Source organism: Schistocerca piceifrons, chromosome X, assembly GCF_021461385.2.
Source record: "Schistocerca piceifrons isolate TAMUIC-IGC-003096 chromosome X, iqSchPice1.1, whole genome shotgun sequence".
In the NCBI taxonomy this organism is placed as follows: Eukaryota; Metazoa; Arthropoda; class Insecta; order Orthoptera; family Acrididae; genus Schistocerca; species Schistocerca piceifrons.
In genome coordinates, this window is record NC_060149.1 from 490,012,861 (window position 1) to 490,033,100 (window position 20,240).

The 20,240-nt window shown below is 42.2% G+C and overlaps 1 protein-coding gene across 1 annotated transcript in view; it reads right to left on the reverse strand.

Moving 5' to 3' along the window:
- Positions 1–10,473: 10,473 nt before the first annotated feature.
- Positions 10,474–20,240, reverse strand: part of LOC124722450 (aquaporin NIP1-4-like) — a 53,509-nt gene continuing 43,742 nt past the window's right edge. The window contains exon 4 of the mRNA XM_047247611.1: positions 10,474–10,838. Coding sequence (XP_047103567.1) covers positions 10,474–10,838 — 365 coding nt within the window. The remainder of the gene's footprint in view (positions 10,839–20,240) is intronic.

A 20,240-nucleotide genomic window follows, 5' to 3' on the forward strand; every position in this document is an offset into this window, starting at 1 on the left:
ATTAAGGGTGCGTCTTATCGTCTTAAAGTTCTCTGCCTTGTGGTCTGAAAAATATACGAGGGTCACTCCAAAAGAAGTGCACACTTTTCTGTAAAAATAGTTTTCATTCTGCATGTGTGAAAGTTTTACAGTGTGCAAGTACATCCTTCCCGCTTGTCTTCAAACTTAGTTCAACCTGTGCTCCCGTGAGTGGCGCCATCACAACATGTCTTCAAGATGGCTGCTACTCTTGACGTTCGTCAGAAGCAACGTGCTGTCATAGAATTTCTGTGCTGTGAAAACGAGAAGTGGGAAACATCCACAAGAGGTTGAAAAAGGTGTATGAAGATGCTGCTGACAATCGCAGCACAGTTAGTCGGTGGGCAAGCAGGTTACGAGATGAAAGCGGGCACGGCAATATCGAGGATTGTCCTCGTAGCGGCAGGCCTCATACTGCACACACTCCAGACAATGTGCAGAGTGTTAACGAATTGGTGACTGCTGACAGATGCATCACAGTGAACAAATTGTCACGCTGTGTTGGGATAGGGGAAGGAAGTGTTTGCAGAATACTGAAAGTGTTGGCGTTAAAAAAGGTTTGTGCCAGGTGGGTTCCCAGGATGTTGACAGTGGCTCACAAAGAAACAAGAAAAACGGTATGCAGCGAACTTTTGGAACAGTACAAGAATGGTGGAGATGAATTCATTGGAAGAATTGTGACAGGTGATGAAACATGGCTCCATCATTTTTCACCAGAGATGAAGAGGCAATCAATGGAGTGGCATCATGCAAATTCAACCAAGGAAAAATAATTCAAAACCACACCTTCTGCTGGAAAAGTTATGGCTATGGTGTTTTTCAGTTCCGAAGGACTCTTGTTTGTGGACGTCATGCCAAGTGGAACCACCATAAATTCTGATGCATATGTGACAACACTGAAGAAAGTTCAAGCTAGACTGAGTCGCATTCGACCACATCGGAAAAAGCAGGATGTTTTGCTGTTGCACGACAATGCACGGCCACATGTCAGTCAAAAAACCATATAAGCGATCACAAAACTCGGATGGACAACACTGAAACATCCGCCTTACAGTCCTGACCTGGCTCCATGTGACTATCATCTCTTTGGGAAACTGAAAGATTCTATTCATCGAACAAGGTTTGAAGATGAGGACTCCTTTGTGCACGCTGCCAAACAGTGACTCCAACAGGTTGGTCCAGAATTTTACTGTGCGGGTATACGGGCGCTGTTTCCAAGATGGCGTAAGGCAGTTGAGAGGGGTGGAAATTATGTGGAGAAATGAAAATATTGTTCCTTAAGGATGCATCTACACCCTAAAACTTTCAAACATGTAGAATAACAGGTGGAATTTAAAGAAAGTGTGCATTTCTTTTGGAGTGACCCTCGTAGTTAAAATAGTATTCTTAACCAATTATTTATGCATATGTAGCTACTGCAATAGTGCATTTTTTTCATCATAATACTGTTGAGCTATTCTCAGCACATTAGGACAGACAGAACATATGATCAGTGAATATCAGGCAGGCTTCCGCCCACATCGTTCCTGCGCACAACAATCTGGAACCAGAAGATGATACTGCAACACCGTCAGTCGAACTGCACAGTAGTCGGCTTCATAGATTTCTAGAAAGCATACGACTCCATTCATCACACCAGTCTGTTCAATACACTTCGTGAATATGGCGTAGATAATAAATCTACTTCATTATTTGAGCAGACTTTAACAGACACAACCGCAAAAGTAAAACTCATGGAAGAAGTTTCTGAACCTTTTTATTTGTTGCAGGGACAACCCTACAAAGGAAATGGAAGAGCTTACAAGCCAGTTACACCAGAAAGTAATTAAGACAAAAGACCGAAAAAAGGTATGTTTGTGCAGCAACTGGTAGGAAGAAGTAAACCTCCTTCGATTGGATGCGATTCTCAACAACTGACTGTAAGAGCACTATCTCTAGTACTGAGAACGATGATTAGCAATATTTCCTTTGCAGATTCTCTCTTATCTATTTGCACCAAGGATTTTGCAGTATTTCCACTAGATTTAATGCCCAATAATTCCAAAACATCAAGTTTTCTAATTAAACCATCATTGAAGCATAAAATAGCATCATAAACCCCAAATTTGAGGTTTGTAAGCTGATCAAATACAGTTTTCAGTAACTGGTTCCAAATGACAGAATTTACACATTCATTTAAATTTTGGGTTTTCCAATGAAGACATTTCTTCATCAAGGTATCTTTACAAAGGTCTGTAAATATGGGTTTAATTTCATTCATTACTGAAGCAGGTAAAGAATGTTCGTGGTCATATCGGGAATACAGCAGTGTCCGATTCCACCCATCTCCTTTGACCCATGATGTCACCAATATCGCGGAAGCGACCATTCTCAATGTCTCCAATATGGCGCCTATGACGTCATTACATAAACATGACAACAAACACCTCCCTTTAAAAATATAATCAAACTAACGGGACCAGCACTTGGAAATTGGGGGTATTTGGGTGGGCACAAAGTAAATATAAACACATACACACAATATCATCCCAAACCATACAAAATGACGACATGAAAACGCCACAAAATTCCCAAATTCCGCTACACTTACAATATCGGCCTCTTCCCTTCACCTTCACAGCTCAACCGCAACTGTCGATACCACAAAACCAACATCTAAAACAAGAAAAATTGGAATCACACTTCCCTTCACCTATATAGGTAAATAACATCCCACGATACCAAAACAAACATACCTATGATGACAAATTGGAATCGGTCACTTACACACACACACACACACACACACACACACACACACACACACACACACACACACACACACACAAAGAAAAACACAACCAAAACAAACCCCCAACTCGCATATTCCACTTTCATGCGCCGCATTTCACTATATCCGCCACAAGCCCAAAACGTTGCAGAAACTTCATGACGGACAACATGTCGTCCACCATTTCAGCCTGCAGACGTGCACAATTAAACTTAGAAGTCATATCCATACCTAACAAAAGAAGCTACAAATTGAATTAGAAGACTTACTGCAAGACAAACAGCAAACGAATAACATCAAACGACACCGCAATATCGTAAACACAACGGAAACTTAATTCTTAACTCACTGAAACTAATTTCGGTTCTTCTACAACAGTCACAACCGATAAACGCACACTTCAAGCACCGACACCCAAATGAACCCAATATACCACATAACATGCGGATCATACATGCACACACCACTAGACGACACCACCAACTGCAACAAGATGACATCTACAAACACAACACACTTATAGACTAAGCTCCGCACTGTCATGACATCACACACAACACCCTTACATCATAGGACAAAGCCGATGGGTTGGATCGGGTGCCTCCATTGACCCATCATACCTGGCTCTTCTCCTGTATGTGCACCAAGTGTCAGGATCATTAGGGCAAAGACTGTGCACTGGATTTTCATTTGTGAAAAGCTTATGGAAAAAGATAGCCCATACAGCTTTTCTCATGTTTTCTAAATTCCCTACGTTTATTCTTATGGCCAAGCCATAATAATTCTGTAATCTATCTATTTCAAGATTTGTCAGCCGACCTTTACCACCTATCTCCTTACCATCTTCCGATACTATTTTTTATTTTTCTTTCAATAATCTTCTCAACCTGGACCTCATTCTCTTCTGGACATGCCCAATGCACTTTAATTTAGAAATTGTGACATTAGAACCATAGGGTTTTTCTGCACACACCCAGTCACAAGCCTTGCTGTCACCATCCCCTAAATACTGTGTGTATCTGACACCTCTGTTTGCCACTGAACGATTAAAAATCCTGAGAACTCCTGCTACTTTCATCCCACCACTTGGAACAGTATAATTCATCTAACAGTTATGTTCATGCTCTTTCTCAGTTCCACTGCCACAAGTTTTACAGTACTTATTGGGAATCTATACATCAATTACCTTGCCGGTATCAAATGATGTAGCTGCCACGACACTATTTAGTGAAGTGCGTCCACGTTTCTGCCAGCTGCCATCAAAACATGCACAAATATCATCACTTTCACTGTCATTACTTTCCTTGAGTGCTTCTTCAGCTGCTTCCTTCACTGAGATGTTACAAACATCAGCAAAAGCAATACCAGTAATATTATTGTAAATCATAAATTTTGCAAGAGGATTTGGAATGTCAAGTAATGCGCATAAGACTTTTCCTGGCTCCATCCCTTTACCAACTGATCCGAGACCATAAAGTATCCTTATGTTGTTTTCATATAAATTATTATTTGCTATTTTTGATGTCATTGTTGTAGCAACTACACCACATTTTGTACGAGTCAATGTCAGGTTTGACACAATCACTTTACGAAGATGCTGATTCTCACCCAAAGAAACGTCACCACCATATATTCTGCACACAGTATTTTTGGAAATGAAATCACACAGTATGATAAGGTTCACCATAATATTTTCGAACGAATGTCCATCTCGCCACAAGGTGACTGGGAGGATATGCCTTGAAGACACTGAAGTTTCTTTCTTGATGTGCTGATTTTCTTTGTGCCTAACATTCTTGTGTCCTTTCACCCACTAACCCCATTTACCGTTACGTATTTATTTCCTCTGAATTTTAATTTAGGCGAGAATTTCTTTATTTGCGGCATTTTTTTGAAAACACGCGGAACCAAAAAAAATACAAATCAACACGTATTTCACTCACAACAAAAATCACTAAGTACAACCATTATCGCTCGAAAACAATAACAAACACGATCGGAAAAACGAGTATCGATGGTAGATATCACAATCTAACATAACAGTCGCGACACTCACTGCTGTAAAAGTTGTTACCGTTCGACAGATGGAGCGACACTAGCGCTCCAAGCGGCGAGTAAGGTGAACATCAGAGGCGTCGTAAGGATAATGCCTGTTTTGCATCCACTTCCTACGTAATTTACGAAATATTTGAGTTATTTTCTTGCCTCCAAGGGTTTGTGTAGTATCAGAAGGCATATATGTGTCTAAAAATGATTCTAAAATAAGCACAAGTAGTGACAAAAACCATGAATCGAGTGGCAAGCTACAACACATTCGTGAAGAAACACTTGTGACGTTGGAGAGAATTGCAGCTTACCTCGTTGATATAAAAAGAATATAAACACACAGATTCACACGTAAGAAGCACAGACATGTACCTCTACATGCAAAAGCGATCAACAGTTCATTTATCATTCTGTAGGCCTACTGTGTTTGTCATGGTCGCCTGTTGCCACAAGTACGACCGTCATCTTTATATTATTCTAAGTGGGACAAGCAACTGCCAAATAGTGGGTGAAATATGTTGAAAACATTATGATCTGATTACATTACATTTCATGCAAAACCAAATATTTGAATAATTTTCAAAAAATCTGTTGGTGAACAAGGTCCTAACAAAAAAATGTCATCACACGAAGGAAGCAAGGAAAATAAGTGACTAACAACAGAAGTGAATGAAATACATACCAAACATTACGCTTTTGTAAGACACGAATAACTGCATTTAATAGCCACTTCATCGTCAAAGCAGGCCTGTGTTGACGATTCACATGAATCTGGCACTGATACATCGAGAGCTGAACTGGCAGCTTCTGTCATAGGACTGTTTCACAGCTTTAGATGGATTGTCGAATCTTTGTGGCAGTTTCCTCTTCGTCTGTTGAGGTGGCTTATTTGGGATGTCAAACAGTGTGGGTACTGCATTCCACACGAGTTCATTATTGTCTGCGTTCATGAACTGGTTTTGTTCGAAATGTAGCGAACAAAACCTAATATTATTATACAGTTAAACAGGGTCTTTTGTCATAAGGTCTTCTCGTCTGCTATTAACTAGCCATTTTCTGCTCCTAAAACGAAACATTAATCATTAATATACATATAGTTTGCAAGTGAATCCTGACAGTACAGTTTAGTAACATGATGTTATATACCTCTCAGGATCCTTAGGAAACCTAAAAAAACACAGCTGTGGTGTCTTCTTCCTGTTGTTGCCGCATTTCATTGCGCTACAAACACTCCCGCTTGTAAAAACCATTGTAGAAATCAAAATAAACTGCCGCTATTCGCTTTCACGATCTCGCCGAACTCACAGTTTAAGTTACTGGCCGCTTGGGGCGCTGCTGGCGCGGTAGGCAACAAAATCGAGGCGAAGTGTCGCGACTGTTATGTTAGACTGTTGTAGATATAGGGTAGGAAACATTGAAGCGATAAAACAATAAAAGCATGAAATAATATACAAAGAGTAAAAGAATGCTGTGCATTATACCTGTATGGAGCAAAAACGAGGGCGTGGCATTTAAATGCCAGATTGCAGAAAGCGTCATGAAAACCATCATATCTCACGAAAAAGTTGTCGTATTTATATAAAACAAAAACTGTTTCACGCAGGAAAGACCTGGCATTTCAAATATGCTAAAATTTAAAAATCGAATTTTTGAAGCCCACTTGCCTTCCGACTCCCCTTAATGTGACAAGAAGTTTTTCCTTTGCTTCTTTCACTTGTCCTAGCAGTTCATCAAACGAAGTTTCCGACATTCGAAAATACTGAAAAAAACTGCTTCTCATCTTGTCTCAGGTCGACATAAAGAGTAGAAAACAATCCTTTCTCCAGCAAATCACGTAGCAGTGGATGTACGTGTAATGAATGGTTGTCTTCACTCTCCTCCTCCTCCTCCTCCTCCTCCTCCTCCTCCTGCTTACAAGTATTGGCTCTGAGCACTATGCGACTTAACTTCTGAGGTCATCAGTCCCCTAGAACTTAGAACTAATTAAACCTAACCAACCTAAGGACATCACACACATCCATGCCCGAGGCACAATTCGAACCTGCGGCCGTAGCAGTCGCTCGGCTCCAGACTGTAGCGCCTAAAACCGCACGTTACAAGTGTTAACAAAAGTTCCTCCCTGCTCGAGTCCATTTCACTAACTAATCAGCTGGCAATATCTGCAGTGTCCAACACCGGTGATCCAGGAGTGTTCACCACAATTACCAGTGACCGTCACCAGTGTGTGAAACAGACCTTACTCAGCTGTTTGCCACAAAGCGCACTGGGAACAGTCAAGTCAGAACTTGCGCCTACGTGATGACACAGAGGTGCGGGGAGACAGGCTATTGTCAGTGATGGCAACTCACTCTTGCTGAACTAGTGAACTGTGAACTCATTGCGCCATACCGATCAGCCTGATTTCGTTCGCAGCTACGTTTTCCGATCGCTAATTGTCAGTAAGCTTCACTGCATATTTAGTTACAATTTCCTTACGTAATTGGTGAACAGCCCATGTTGGAGTCAGTTTATATTGAACAAGGTGATAAAACGTGTATTTAACTCAGCTATTACTGTGTCTAGTACATTTTTCAAAATAGTAACATTAAATTGTAGACTGGCAATGGCAAGGAAAGCGTTTCTGAAGAAGAGAAATTTGTTAACATCGAGTATAGATTTGTCAGGAAGTCGTTTCTGAAAGTATTTGTACAGAATGTAGCCATGTATGGAAGTGAAACATGGACGATAAATAGTTTGGACAAGAAGAGAATAGAAGCTTTCGAAATGTGGTGCTACGGAAGAAAACTGAAGATTAGATGGGTAGATCACATAATTAATGAGGAGGTATTGAATAGAATTGGGGAGAAGAGGAGTTCAGGGCACAACTTGACAAGAAGAAGGGACCGGTTGGTAGGACATGTTCTGAGGCATCAAGGGATCACAAATTTAGCATTGGAGGGCAGCGTGGAGGGTAAAAATCGTAGAGGGAGACCAAGAGATGAATACACTAAGCAGATTCAGAAGGATGTAGGTTGCAGTAAGTACTGGGAGATGAAGAAGCTTGCACAGGATAGAGTAGCACGGAGAGCTGCATCAAACCAGTCTCAGAACTGAAGACGACGACGACGACGACGACGACAACGACTGCAACAACAACAACAACAACAACAACAACATTAAATATTTCTTTCCTGTTTCGAAATGGGTGGTCGGAAGCTAGTTTATCAAAATGTTTTTTTTTTTAATTTCTCTTCCCGTTTTTGATGAAAACTGGGATCTATGTCATATGTTTTTGCAGTTTCACTGGCTTTGCACTTGAATGATTCGAAATCATTTCTATAAAACATCAATTTTTCCAAACTTCTGCTGAAGCTCTGCTTCCTTTGTCCAAATCGATATAACGATTTGTAAAATTTTTGATGCATAACTGATGTCATTCAATAGCATGAATTCGCAAAGGAATACGAACTCGAAATTTTGCATTTCTGTTTTAATACATTCTCCTTCTTTACAATCATCTTTACTGAAACTCTTCAGTACTTTTTCTGATAACGCATTTCTTTTATCAAAGGATGTTTTATTGTACATGTCATATTAACTTCACTAGACCATGTAATTGGATTAAATTTTTTTAGAGTGGCTTCTCATTCGCCAGTGAACTTCGACAGTAGATCCCAGCGCTTAATGTTATTCTCGAAAAAATTACACAAGATTCACATTGTTGCGAAAAAAATTCGTACTTCCACACAAATGCTAATGACATCATTTATCACTAAATTCAAATTATGACTGGCGCAATGTACATACTTCGCATTTGGTCTGTATCCTGGTTATTTCCTTGGTCTCAACTTCTATTTCTTGCTAGGCACTGCGAAACTGGTCCGCGCCGCATCGATTGCTTTGTTCGCAGTGCACGCACGCCAGGCCCGACTACCATGGACCCCTCTGGTCACTGGTGTTCCGACCGCTGTCCGCGCAGGACTTGGACGTCCTCTAGGGTAGTAGTTGTCATATCGGGAGTGTCAGAACAAATCTGTAGTGTCTGGTGCTCTGTCTCGTGGCTGTTTTATCGGACCCACGCCTGTTTCTTGTGAAATCTCGCTGTTTTGCATTGAGCTTTCAGAAGTTCAAGACTCAAATCCCAGGCCATGCTGAGCTGGTATCCAGTGTCACAGGCGACGAGAGTCTCCGTTATCTTGCTCTTGATGGACTCTTTTATGACATTGTCCCAATATCTAGGGGTCAGTGTGACAATCTTGGTGTCATTGTAGTTCATTGAGTGAAGAAGCTCTAGATAGTGTTCTGCTATGGTTAATTTGGTTGCCTGTCTGAGTCTGCTCTTCCTGTGGTGTTCTTTATACCTGATGTCCACAGTCCTGGTGGTCTGTCCGATGTATGACATCCCACACTCGCATGGTATGTTGTAAATGCCTGGCTTCCATTACCCCATCCTATACATCCCCCAATATTGTCCCAATCTCAGTGGGTGGACAAAATACGCTCTTGAAGTAATGTTTCATGAGAATTCTGTTGATCTTAGCAGAGATCAGTCCGGCATATGGCAAGTATGCCACCCTCATCGCATCTTCTGGTTCTTCTACTAGATTCTGTGGTTGAGTAGAAGGTCAAAGTGCCTTCTGGATGTCTCTAGATGAGAATCCATTCTTACTGAACACGAACTGTAAGTGGTCTATTTTCATCGGCAAATTGTTGGGGTCTGACAGAGTACGTGCTCTGTGGACTAGAGTTTTGAGCACTCTGTTCTTCAGTGCCGGATGGTGGCAGCTGTTGGCTTGCAGGTATAAGCCAGTGTGTGTCTGTTTGCGCTACACATTGTGCCCAAATGTGCCATCAGCCTTCCTCTTGACTAATACCTCCAGGAATGGGAGTTGTCCATCCTTCTCTAGTTCCATTGTGAATGTTATATTTGGGTGGCGTGAATTTTGATGTTCCTGAAAAGCATTTAGTTTCTCTCTGCCATGGGTCCAAATGACAAAGGTATCATCTACATTTCTAAAACAGCACGTGGGTTGATATGTTACCAATGTAAGTGCCTCCTCTTCAAATCTTTCCATGAATAGGTTGGCAATCACTGGTGATAGAGGCGGCCCATTGCCACTCCTTCCGTTTGCTAATAAAATTGACCACCATATAGGAAGTGTGTCGAGGTTAATATACGCCTGAATAAGTCGATGAGAGCTCCATTGAACTCCTCTCCAATAAGATCGAGTGAGTCATTCAGTGGTGCATGGGTGAAGTGAGACACCACATCAAAACTGACCATTATGTCAGAGTACACAATGTGTAGTTGCGTCAGAGTAGGATAGGTGGCAGCGTCGATATTGTTGACAATAGCTCGAAGAGGAACCCCATTCTTGTGAACTTTTGGGATTCCATAAAGCCTAGGTGGTACCGGCGCTTTGGAACGCAGCAGTTTGATGACTTGTTCAGGCAGGCCTGTCTACTTCTGCAGAGGCCTGGTCTTTTTGTCCACTTTGTCCATGGGCTGACTTCCTATTGGCTTGTATGTAGGATCCTCCAGAAGTTGTTGCACTTTTCTGTCATAATCTGTCTTCTTTAGCATGAGTGTGGAGTTCCCCTTGTGTGCTGTCATCACCACAATGCTGTCATCCTCACAGAGCTGCCTGAGTGACAACCTTTCATCGCTTGAGATGTTGTGGCTTGGTGTTGGTGAGCGCCCTGTACATCTCTCTACATATCTCTTCAGCCATACTGGATGGTGGTGTGTTGTTCGCTTGCCCAACTGCACTGATGAAAGCTGTGACAGGCACGTTCCTGGGTGTCACTGCAAAGTTGAGACCTTTTCTGAGTACTTTTAAGGTTGCCTCGTCGAGCTGCTTGTCACTCATGTTGATCACCATACACATGTCCTCATTCTGATGCTCCTTGTAGTTGAGGTGCTCAAACTTGGCTGGTTGGCACGCCGTTGACTTCTTCCTGATGCATTCTGCTTGAGACCAGGAGGCGCCATCAACCTGGTCCCATTCTTGTTTGGTCAGGGAAGCTGCTGTGGAAACATGGATATACAGCAACTCCCCGGGCGTCACATCTAGTCGATGGTGCGTTTCATGCACTCTCTTCCTTACCAGCGCGAGTCTAGCTCATTGTTTGATCTTGTTCGCCATTCTGGAATTGACATGGTGTTTGATCCTCGAAAATACTGGAACTAACTCTCCCTCTCGGCAACTCAGCAGAAAACTGAAAGAACTCAGTATTCTCCCTTTCCTTTGATGAAGCATGGCCAGTGTCTTGATGTTGCGGTACATCTCTTCCCCATAGAGTCTTCTGATGTAATTCTTCAAGCTTTCCCAGCGATCTGTTGACATTCTGAAAACCAGGACTTCTGCCAGATGTTCGCGTCAATCTCACACGAAATTTCCGTGGTGCAAACTACTGTCTTCTTCAGGTGCTACCCGAGAAGGGTTCTTGGGAGGATCGAGTCTGGTACTGTAAGGTGCTGGGCGCTCCCTAGTCGGTCTGCGTCGCATCGGGTGTTCGCTCCGATGTCCGCGCCCGCCAGACGCGGCTCCCATGGTCCTCTCTGGTTGCTAGTGTTCCCTCTGCCGTTCGCGCCCTCGTCCGCACTCTGGTGTCGCAGTCGTCATCTGTAGTGTCTGGTGCTCTGTATCCTGGCTATCCCCTTGGTCTCCACTTCTATTTCTTGCTGGTCTGCGACGTGTCAGTGTCCCGTTCGCGGTCCACACGAGCCAGGCCCAGCTTCCATGGTCCCATGTGGTCGCTGCTGTTCCGACTGCCATCCGCACCCGACTCGGTCGTCCTCTAGGTTCGTGGTCGTCATCTCGGGAGTGTCAGGATAAATCTGTAGTGTCTGGTGCTCTGTCTTCTGGCTGCTTTCAAGGTCCCCACTCCTGTTTCTTGTGAAATTTCAATGTGTTTTGCGTTGAGCTTTCAGAAGTTCATGAGCCAGATCCCAGGCCGTACTGAGCTGGTATCCAGCGTCATGGTTTATGAGATTCTCCATGATCTTCATCTTGATGGACTCTTTAATGTCACTGTCCCAATATCTAGGGTCTGTGTGACAATCTTGGTGCCATTGTAGTTCATCAAGTGACCAAGCTTAGACAGTGTTCTGCTATCTTTGGTTTCTTATCTGAGTCTGTGTGCCTCTGGTATTCTTTACACCTGATGTCCACAGTCCTAGTGGTCTGGCCAACGTATGACACCCCACAAAGCGCCAGTACCACCTACGTTGTATTGACTCCCGAAAGTTCACAAGAATGGGATTCCTCTTCGACCTTATGTCAACAATATCGACACTGCCACCTATCCTATTGCCAAATACTTAAAGAAGATGCTGACATCACATGTGGGGCAAATGTGTGCACCACATTCAGAATTCGGAGGACTTCCTACAATGGCTGAGGCAACTACACATTGTGGACTCTGACATAGTAGTCTGTTTCTATGTGGTGTCTCACTTCACCCATGTACCACTGAATGACACTCGATCTTATTGGAGAGAAGTTCAATGGAGCTCTCTTCGACTTATTCAGGCATATATTAACCTTGACATACTTGCTATATGGCGGTCAATTTTATGAGCAAAAGGAAGGAGTGGCAATGGGCAGCCCCTATCACCAGTGATTGCCAACCTATTCATGGAAAGATTTGAAGAGGAGGCACTTACATTGGCAACATATCAACCCACGTGCTTTTTTGATATGTGAATGATACCTTTGTCATTTGGACCCATGGCAGAGAGAAACTAAATGCTTTTCAGGAACATCAAAATTCACGCCACCCAAATATAACATTCACAATGGAACTAGAGAAGGATGGACAACTCCCATTCCTTGAGGTATTAGTCAAGAGGAAGGCTGATGGCACATTTGGGCACAATGTGTAGCGCAGACACACACACACACTGGCTTATACCTGCAAGCCAACAGTTGCCACCATCCGGCACTGAAGAACAGAGTGCTCAAAACTCTAGTCCACAGAGCACGTACTCTGTCAGACCCCAACAGTTTGGCGATGAAAATAGGTTGATGGACATATGCCACACCTCGTTGCGTCAGTGGATCAGTGCATCAGTGAATCGTTTGCTGGCAGGTATGCTTCTGATGACAGGATTCCCAGCTCGTTTTGTTTTGGTATTGGGAAGAGGTAATCCTCTTTGGTGTCGGCTGGCATCTTTGTGTTTCTGACATGTACGGTAACTTGCTGGGAGACTGCCTCCACAGAGTAGCTCCTTCTTTGGGTTGAGGATATTGGTGACTGTCATGTGGTCCTCCACACTTCACACACAAAAATGGCATAGTGCAGAGGCGGGTCACATGATTAAATCCTTGGCAGCAGAAACATTGAGCCACGCCTCTTGATTTCTGAAGCTTCTCGACAGAAACAGCCAATGCAAAGATTCTGCTAATTTTTAAAGATGTCTCGATTCTCAGGTGGGTCTGGTAAGACCACCACACGAAGTCCTGATTTTTGCTGCATGCCAGGCATTCGATGAAAAGTCCACAACAGTTGCAGCAAATCCAAGTGACTGCAGTTCACTCTTCAGGGTGTTGTTCAGTAAAGAGTCGACGACGCCTTAAATTACCACTTCAGAGATGGTGGTTGAACGATGGGAAACGTGTAACAAGGTATGTCCCCTGCTCCCATCATGTCCATAACCTTCACGTAATCGTCAGTAGCCATCACAGTTAGTTTCAGCTTATCTCCTCAAGCCTGTTTAAAGCACTGATTTAAATTTTTTGTCAGCCAATCGTATAGCTTTCGATAAGTGACTGGGTATTGCATCACTATTGGTGGAATCTTGTGCTGCTGTTGCTGCTGTTGTGCTGCTGTGGTGCCGCAGTATCCGTTTGCGCCGCCCCACCATCTTGTATGACGTCATAGCGGTTGCTGACAGGCATGACCGGTGCTTCAACCTTGGCCTGCTTCTTCGCCTACTTCTTCTTCAGCAGATGAATGAAACTTTCATCGGTGGCCGCCACATTGTGTTGTCCAGGCCCAGGGTCGCTTCGTTCCGTCGAAATTGTGCTGTTGACACAGTTGATTGGTGAGCAGCGTCGTCTTAGACCAACGCGTCTGTATAATAATCCATTGCCATGTCCGCGTCCCTTGCCGTTGTCATCAACAGATCGTTTTCCTTCCACCTTTGCCGAGTCGTCATCGGTGGAGCAACTGACAGGGCCAGCATGTTCGCACGCTGTGACATACCACACTCGAATGCGTCTGCCATGCGCAGACCGACTAGGGAACGCCCAGCACCTTACAGGCATAAATACCAGACTCGATTCAGCCAAGGACCTCAGGGAAGTAAGGGGTAAAGCGCCTAGTAGACTGTGCTTACTATATACCCCTTACTCAACCCAGCGACGACCCTGCCCCCACACTGCGGCATTACTCTGTACCTGACACTAATCAGGCAAGTGTTAGAGTACACTGCTGTGATGTGGGTCAACACGGCCGACTCGTCAATTGCAAAGCTGCAGACGGTCCATAACAAGGAGCTTAGTTTAGCGCTTCACCTGCCACGAGACTTCAGCACCGGAAAACTCCACAAAATGGCAGGAATCCCGCTGCTAAAACACCGATTCCGGCAAGCAGCGCAACGTTTTTACGCGGCCGCGTGGACGTGGGAGAACGCCCTCATCTGCGACTTGGGCAACCAACTGCACTGGCGCCAGACCACAAGATGGCCAGACCAGTTGCTGGTATAACGGAACGCCGCAACGCGAGCAAAGAAGACCTCTGAGCAGCCATGCAAATAAGATGAAGATCCCAAATGAGAGACCACATAAAACACCCCCAGGGAGAAGTACGAAGAAAGGCGTGATCCGCCCATCCTACAACGTACCAGAGCATGAAGTTTCGCGAATTTGCCATGCGAGGCCCAAGGACCATTCTCGGGTAGCACCTGAAGAAGACAGCGAGTTACACTCTCGAAATATCGCGAAAGAACGACTCGAACATCCGGCAGAAGTTCAGTTTTTCAAAATATTCTCAATCTGTTTTTGTACACAATTATAAACATCACTCTTCATACTGGCTCCATCATAACCTTGCCCACAGCCTTTTTTAAATCATTAATTTTGTCAATAAAAAATAATTTAGTCATCTGCTTGATTAAAACTGCTGCACCATGTTTGATGACTGCATTAAAACCTAGAAATAATTATTTTACATCTATATCGATTGGTTCTCCATTTTCTGATCTGGTTATTACTGCATATCTCAGAACAATGCTTAGCTGATCTACCTTCGATATATCCTGTATTATGTTCATTATGATAGCGAAAAACAGTGATGCTCTAATTTGTTCTAGCAGCTTATTTTCAAGTTTGTTTAATAAGCACACAGTCATTTCATTTTGAATTTTTGGACTCACATACCTTACAGATTCTAAAAACAAAAAGGTGTGATTTTGAAAATGTTTTCAAATGCAACAAGTCGAAAAAATAAACAAAAATCATTTTTTAAAATAATTCTTTGAAGTGAAAACGATGAACTTTGGGCATAGCCAAAATTTGCCGCAAAATGTGATCACGCCGGGAGACAAGCACTGCAACGGACAGAAAATTGCGTAGTATCCTTCCTTCTGACTTAAGTTCTCTCGATGTCATCTCAAAGCCGATGAACTTTTTGATAGAGTAAGTATGATATCGAATAACCTTGTAAGAACCATTTTCCAAAGTAACTCTTCTTTACGAATATCATTTTCTACTTTCTTGTCAACAGTGTCATTTTTTTTCCCAAACTTCGTACACAGCACATGCTTCCATATGGCCACTCAAGAACCTGTGTTCTTTAGTTCTTTCTGAAAAGTGCTTCCAGTCCCAGTTACCCATACACCGTACATTATTCCTTTTCTAAGAAAACAGCACCAAGAATTTTGAAATAACACAACAAAAACCATTAACTGATCCATACATAGAAAATGAAACATAATACGACGTTGAAAAACACCTGTTGTTCTGGTGGGGATCTTTGGGAAGTAGTCGCGAGAGCTGTAACGGCACCATATCAAGAATTAGACGTTTTTCTTTATCACTCAGTGTCTGGTTTGCGAAGTTTCCCATGTCATACGAAGTTTTATTTACCTTCTCGAAGATCGTGTAGGTTGACATTTCTTTCCCTGTTTCGTATGCCATGCAGATGTCGTAGACATGATCGGTGGCGTCGTCGTGGCCGGTGTTTCTAACTGCAGTTATTGTCGGATCGTTTTCAGTGGGCTTCTCAACAGATACCACACTGAGTTACAGTCAACACAAATGTTTGCGCCAAAAGCACTTGTAAAAGTTTGAGTAAAACATTTGTCAAGTTTTGTTTACTCACTTCTTTTTCGTGACGTTGCTTTCCCTTAAACCACCACTGAGTCGACTTTTTTTATGCATGATTTTAGTTCACTTCAACGGAAACCCTGCAAACCAAACAAACAGTCCTAATGCTTGGTTACACGTATGTGCTCGAATCGAATACTTACTGCACTGCGTTGCCTTTATACGTTATAAACCCGAAGAAAACATTGCACATGTATACTTGCGCGTTTGCTGGTACCTCAATGGCCCGTTGTTTTACCTTGAGCTTAAAGAACACGCCCGCTAGAGTACACTAAAGTAATATGATATTAAGAAAAATTGTGCTGTAATGTCACTGATAAGACCGAAATATCTCACAACCGCTCAAATACTACCAGCACATTGCACTGGCTGGCCATATCAAGAATCATTAGATCGGTTACTGCTATAAAATTGCAGGTTATCAAGATTTCTGTGAGTTTGAACGTGGTGTTAATAGTCGGCACATCAGCAATGGGACACAGCATCTCCGAGGTAGCGATAAAGTGGGTATTTTGCCGTACAACCATATCACAAGTGTACCGTAAATATCAGGAATCAGGTAAAGCATAAAATCTCCAACATCGCTGTGGCTGGAGAAAGATCCTGCAAGAATGGGACCATCAACAACTGAAAAGAATCATTCAACGTTCCAGAAGTGCAACCCTTCCGCAAATTGCTGCAGATTTCAATGCTGGGCCATCAACAAATATCAACCATTCAACAAAACATAAAATATCAGTATGGGCTTTCAGTACCAAAGATACACTAGTGTATGCTTCATGACTGTACAACACAAAGCTTTTCCCCCGAATTGACCTGTCAACACCAGCATTGGACTGTTGATGACTGGAAATGTGTTGCCTGTTCGGACGAGTCTCCTTTTAAATTGAATCGAGTGGATGGATGTGTACAGGTATGGAGGCAATGTAATGAATCTGTGGACCCAGCGTGTCAACGAAAGACTACTCAGGCTGCTGGAGGCTCTGTAATGGTTTGTGGCATGTGCAGCTGGAGTGATGTGGGACCCCTGATACCTCTAGATATGATTCTGATAGATGATATGTACATAAGCATCCTGCCTGATCACCTGCATCCATCCATGTCCATTGTGCATTCCGATTGACTTGGGCAATTCTAGCAGGGCAATGTGACATCGCAAACGCCCAGAATTGCTACAGAATGGCTCCAGGAACACTTTTCTGAGTTTAAACACTTCCAATGGCCACCAAACTCCCCAGACTTGAACATTACTGAGCATATCTGGGATACCTTGCAACATGCTGTTCAGAAGAGATCTCCATGCCTTCGTACTCTTATGGATTTATGGACAGCTCTGCAGGATTCATGGTATCAGTTCCCTCCACCACTACTTCAGACATTAGTTGAGTCCATGCCATGTCGTGTTGCAGCACTTCTACATGTTCGTGGGGGACGTACACGATATTAGGCAGGTGTACCAGTTTCTTTAGCATGTCAGCATCTATTCATAGTGGCTCATTTTTCTGCTAAATGTAATGTTTTCATATTGCTTTCATTGTTATCACTGAATGGTTTTCCTCTGCAATGTGGGCTGCAAATGTAGATTTATTCACGTTTCCAAGCCTTAAGGCATCAAGGTGCTCTTTGTACCTATGCTGCAAACTTCTGCCTGTCTGACCAATGTAGAATTTTCTGCATGAATCACATTGGAGCTTGTATATTCTTGATTTACTGTAGGAATCCTTGGAAAGATTTACAGAATGGATCACTTTTTCCAGTAATTTATTGTTAGTAGAGAAGCTAATATTAATATTCTCCTTTTTAAATAAGTTTGCAATTTGGTATGCTATTGGGTCTGTGAATAGTATAACAGTATATTTAGGTTCAGCTTCTACAGAAGGCTGATTTGTTTTTGATTGAATGCTGTGTGAACTGCTGTTCTCTGGAGCTGTGGCATTTGTTTTTATTTTGTTGTGGAGTTTGTATATTATTATGTGGTCATAGATATTATTGTGGGCAACTGTTTTAATTACACTGATTTCATTCTGTTGATCTGTGTGATTCATAGAAACTTTCTGCATTTGGATATCATGGCTCTGAAGTATGCCATTTTGTGTTGGCTGGGATGACATGAGGAGTTGCCAAAGGTGACGTCTGTGATGGTGGATTCCCTGTAGATGATAAACTGATTGATGTTTATGGTCAACATTACAGTTTTTTAGATCAAGAAAATTTATGCTCTTATTTGTTTCAAGCTCAAATGTGAATTTAATATTTTTATGCATTTTGCTGAGGTCTGTTGCCAATGTATCAGTTTCAATGTTTGTACCATCGAAAATCAGGATTGTATCATCAATATGCCTTTTGTAGTATATTATTTTGTTTGTGATTAGTTGAGAAGTATTTTTGTTCTACATGGTTGATGTAAATGTCTGCTAATATACCAGCTAAGCCAATGTGTAATATGTATTGATGAAAGCATGAAAATCCCATCTGATGATGTATTGTAAAAAATTTGAAATCATTAATGGCACTTTTGAATAAAGTAACCTGAAACCAGTATGTGGCTGGTTACTGTACACTATCAACAATTTATTTATATAATAGCCATATGACAAAATTGCACATGTTGAATGGCTTCATATTACCTTTTGTGGGGATACATTAAAAAGAATGGTATCAGATGCTGGTGATACATAAGGAATGTCAAACGTATGGTGCACATCTTGAAGTTTATTCTTTCATTTATCACAAACTGCAAATTTATAAAATAAATATTGATAATTCTACAAAGACTTAATCCCACACCTGTACATTAGGACCTTATCATATTTATATATGCTCCAAATGATGTGTTTGTGTGAGGTGTCACCTGACCCATGTGCTGCAGTGATAGTACCACCACACTGCTCTTGTTCCACTTCATGCCATACACAAGGGAGAATACTGCTAGTGGACATTAGTAAAAAAACAAGGTGGACATCTTCTTTACTGGCCCTCTGTCCTCAATGATTAAATATATCTTTTAATATTAGGTGCAGTGCCAAAAAAAGTTTATTTTATTTTAAAAAATTTGCAGTACCTGCATTTCCTATACTGTAGAGTTAACTTAGTCAGATCACACTGCAGTAACTAAAACTATTGTTACAGAAAAAAGCCATGCAAATATCATGCACACAGTGCATGCTTGAATTACTAAATGGGGGAAATGCAGTTGGCGAATTTACTCTCCATCCTCAAGCATGATACAGTATGGATAGCTTTCCAAAAGCAAGTTGTGTACCTGCTCCCACAGCAACAGCAACCACATCACATTACTTTCGCATCAACACATAGTTTTCTATGACAAAATCTTTCCATAGCAGATCACAAAGGCTCAGAATGGCATTGCTGACAGTCATGCACCTGCTTGAATTGAATATCATAGGTGCTGTGGCACTCATGTATGGTACCTTGCCAGGACTGCTGTATGACTGTCTCTCAGAGGCAAGGCAGCAGTTTGCATATGTCTAAATTCCTACACAGGAAAGACACATGACATTAACTATACATACAATTACACTATTTCACATGACTGCTTCTCTTACAATGGAGTGACCATTTTCTTCTCTTCAGGAACAGCATAGGTGAATCCACTTCCTTATACTATTCCATATGTGATGCAGATGGATTCACTCTCAAACCAAATGTGGTTGAATCCATCTAGATATAGTATTGTGGATGTGAAGTTGGTGGATTCCCATCCACAACAAATGTAAGTGAATCCAAATCTGCATGATATACTGGATGTAATATTTATGGATTCGCTTCAGAACCCTAACTCTGATGTTGGGTGTCCCCCACAGGTAAAGTAGACACATGGAATAGCATAACTGTATATATGATTATGTGCTATGTGTTTTTTGTAGTTACATACTTGGACATCTGCAGCCTTCTTCCCAGGCTCTGTCACATGTGCTCACACAGCAGCTTTGGTGGGGTACCACATGTGCCAGAGTGCCTATGATATTTATTTATAGTCAATTATAACATCACTTTTAATGTTTCAAATAGATCATCGTAGTAACATGCCCATATTATGTCATTATAATAAAGTTACCCACTGAAATTCATTT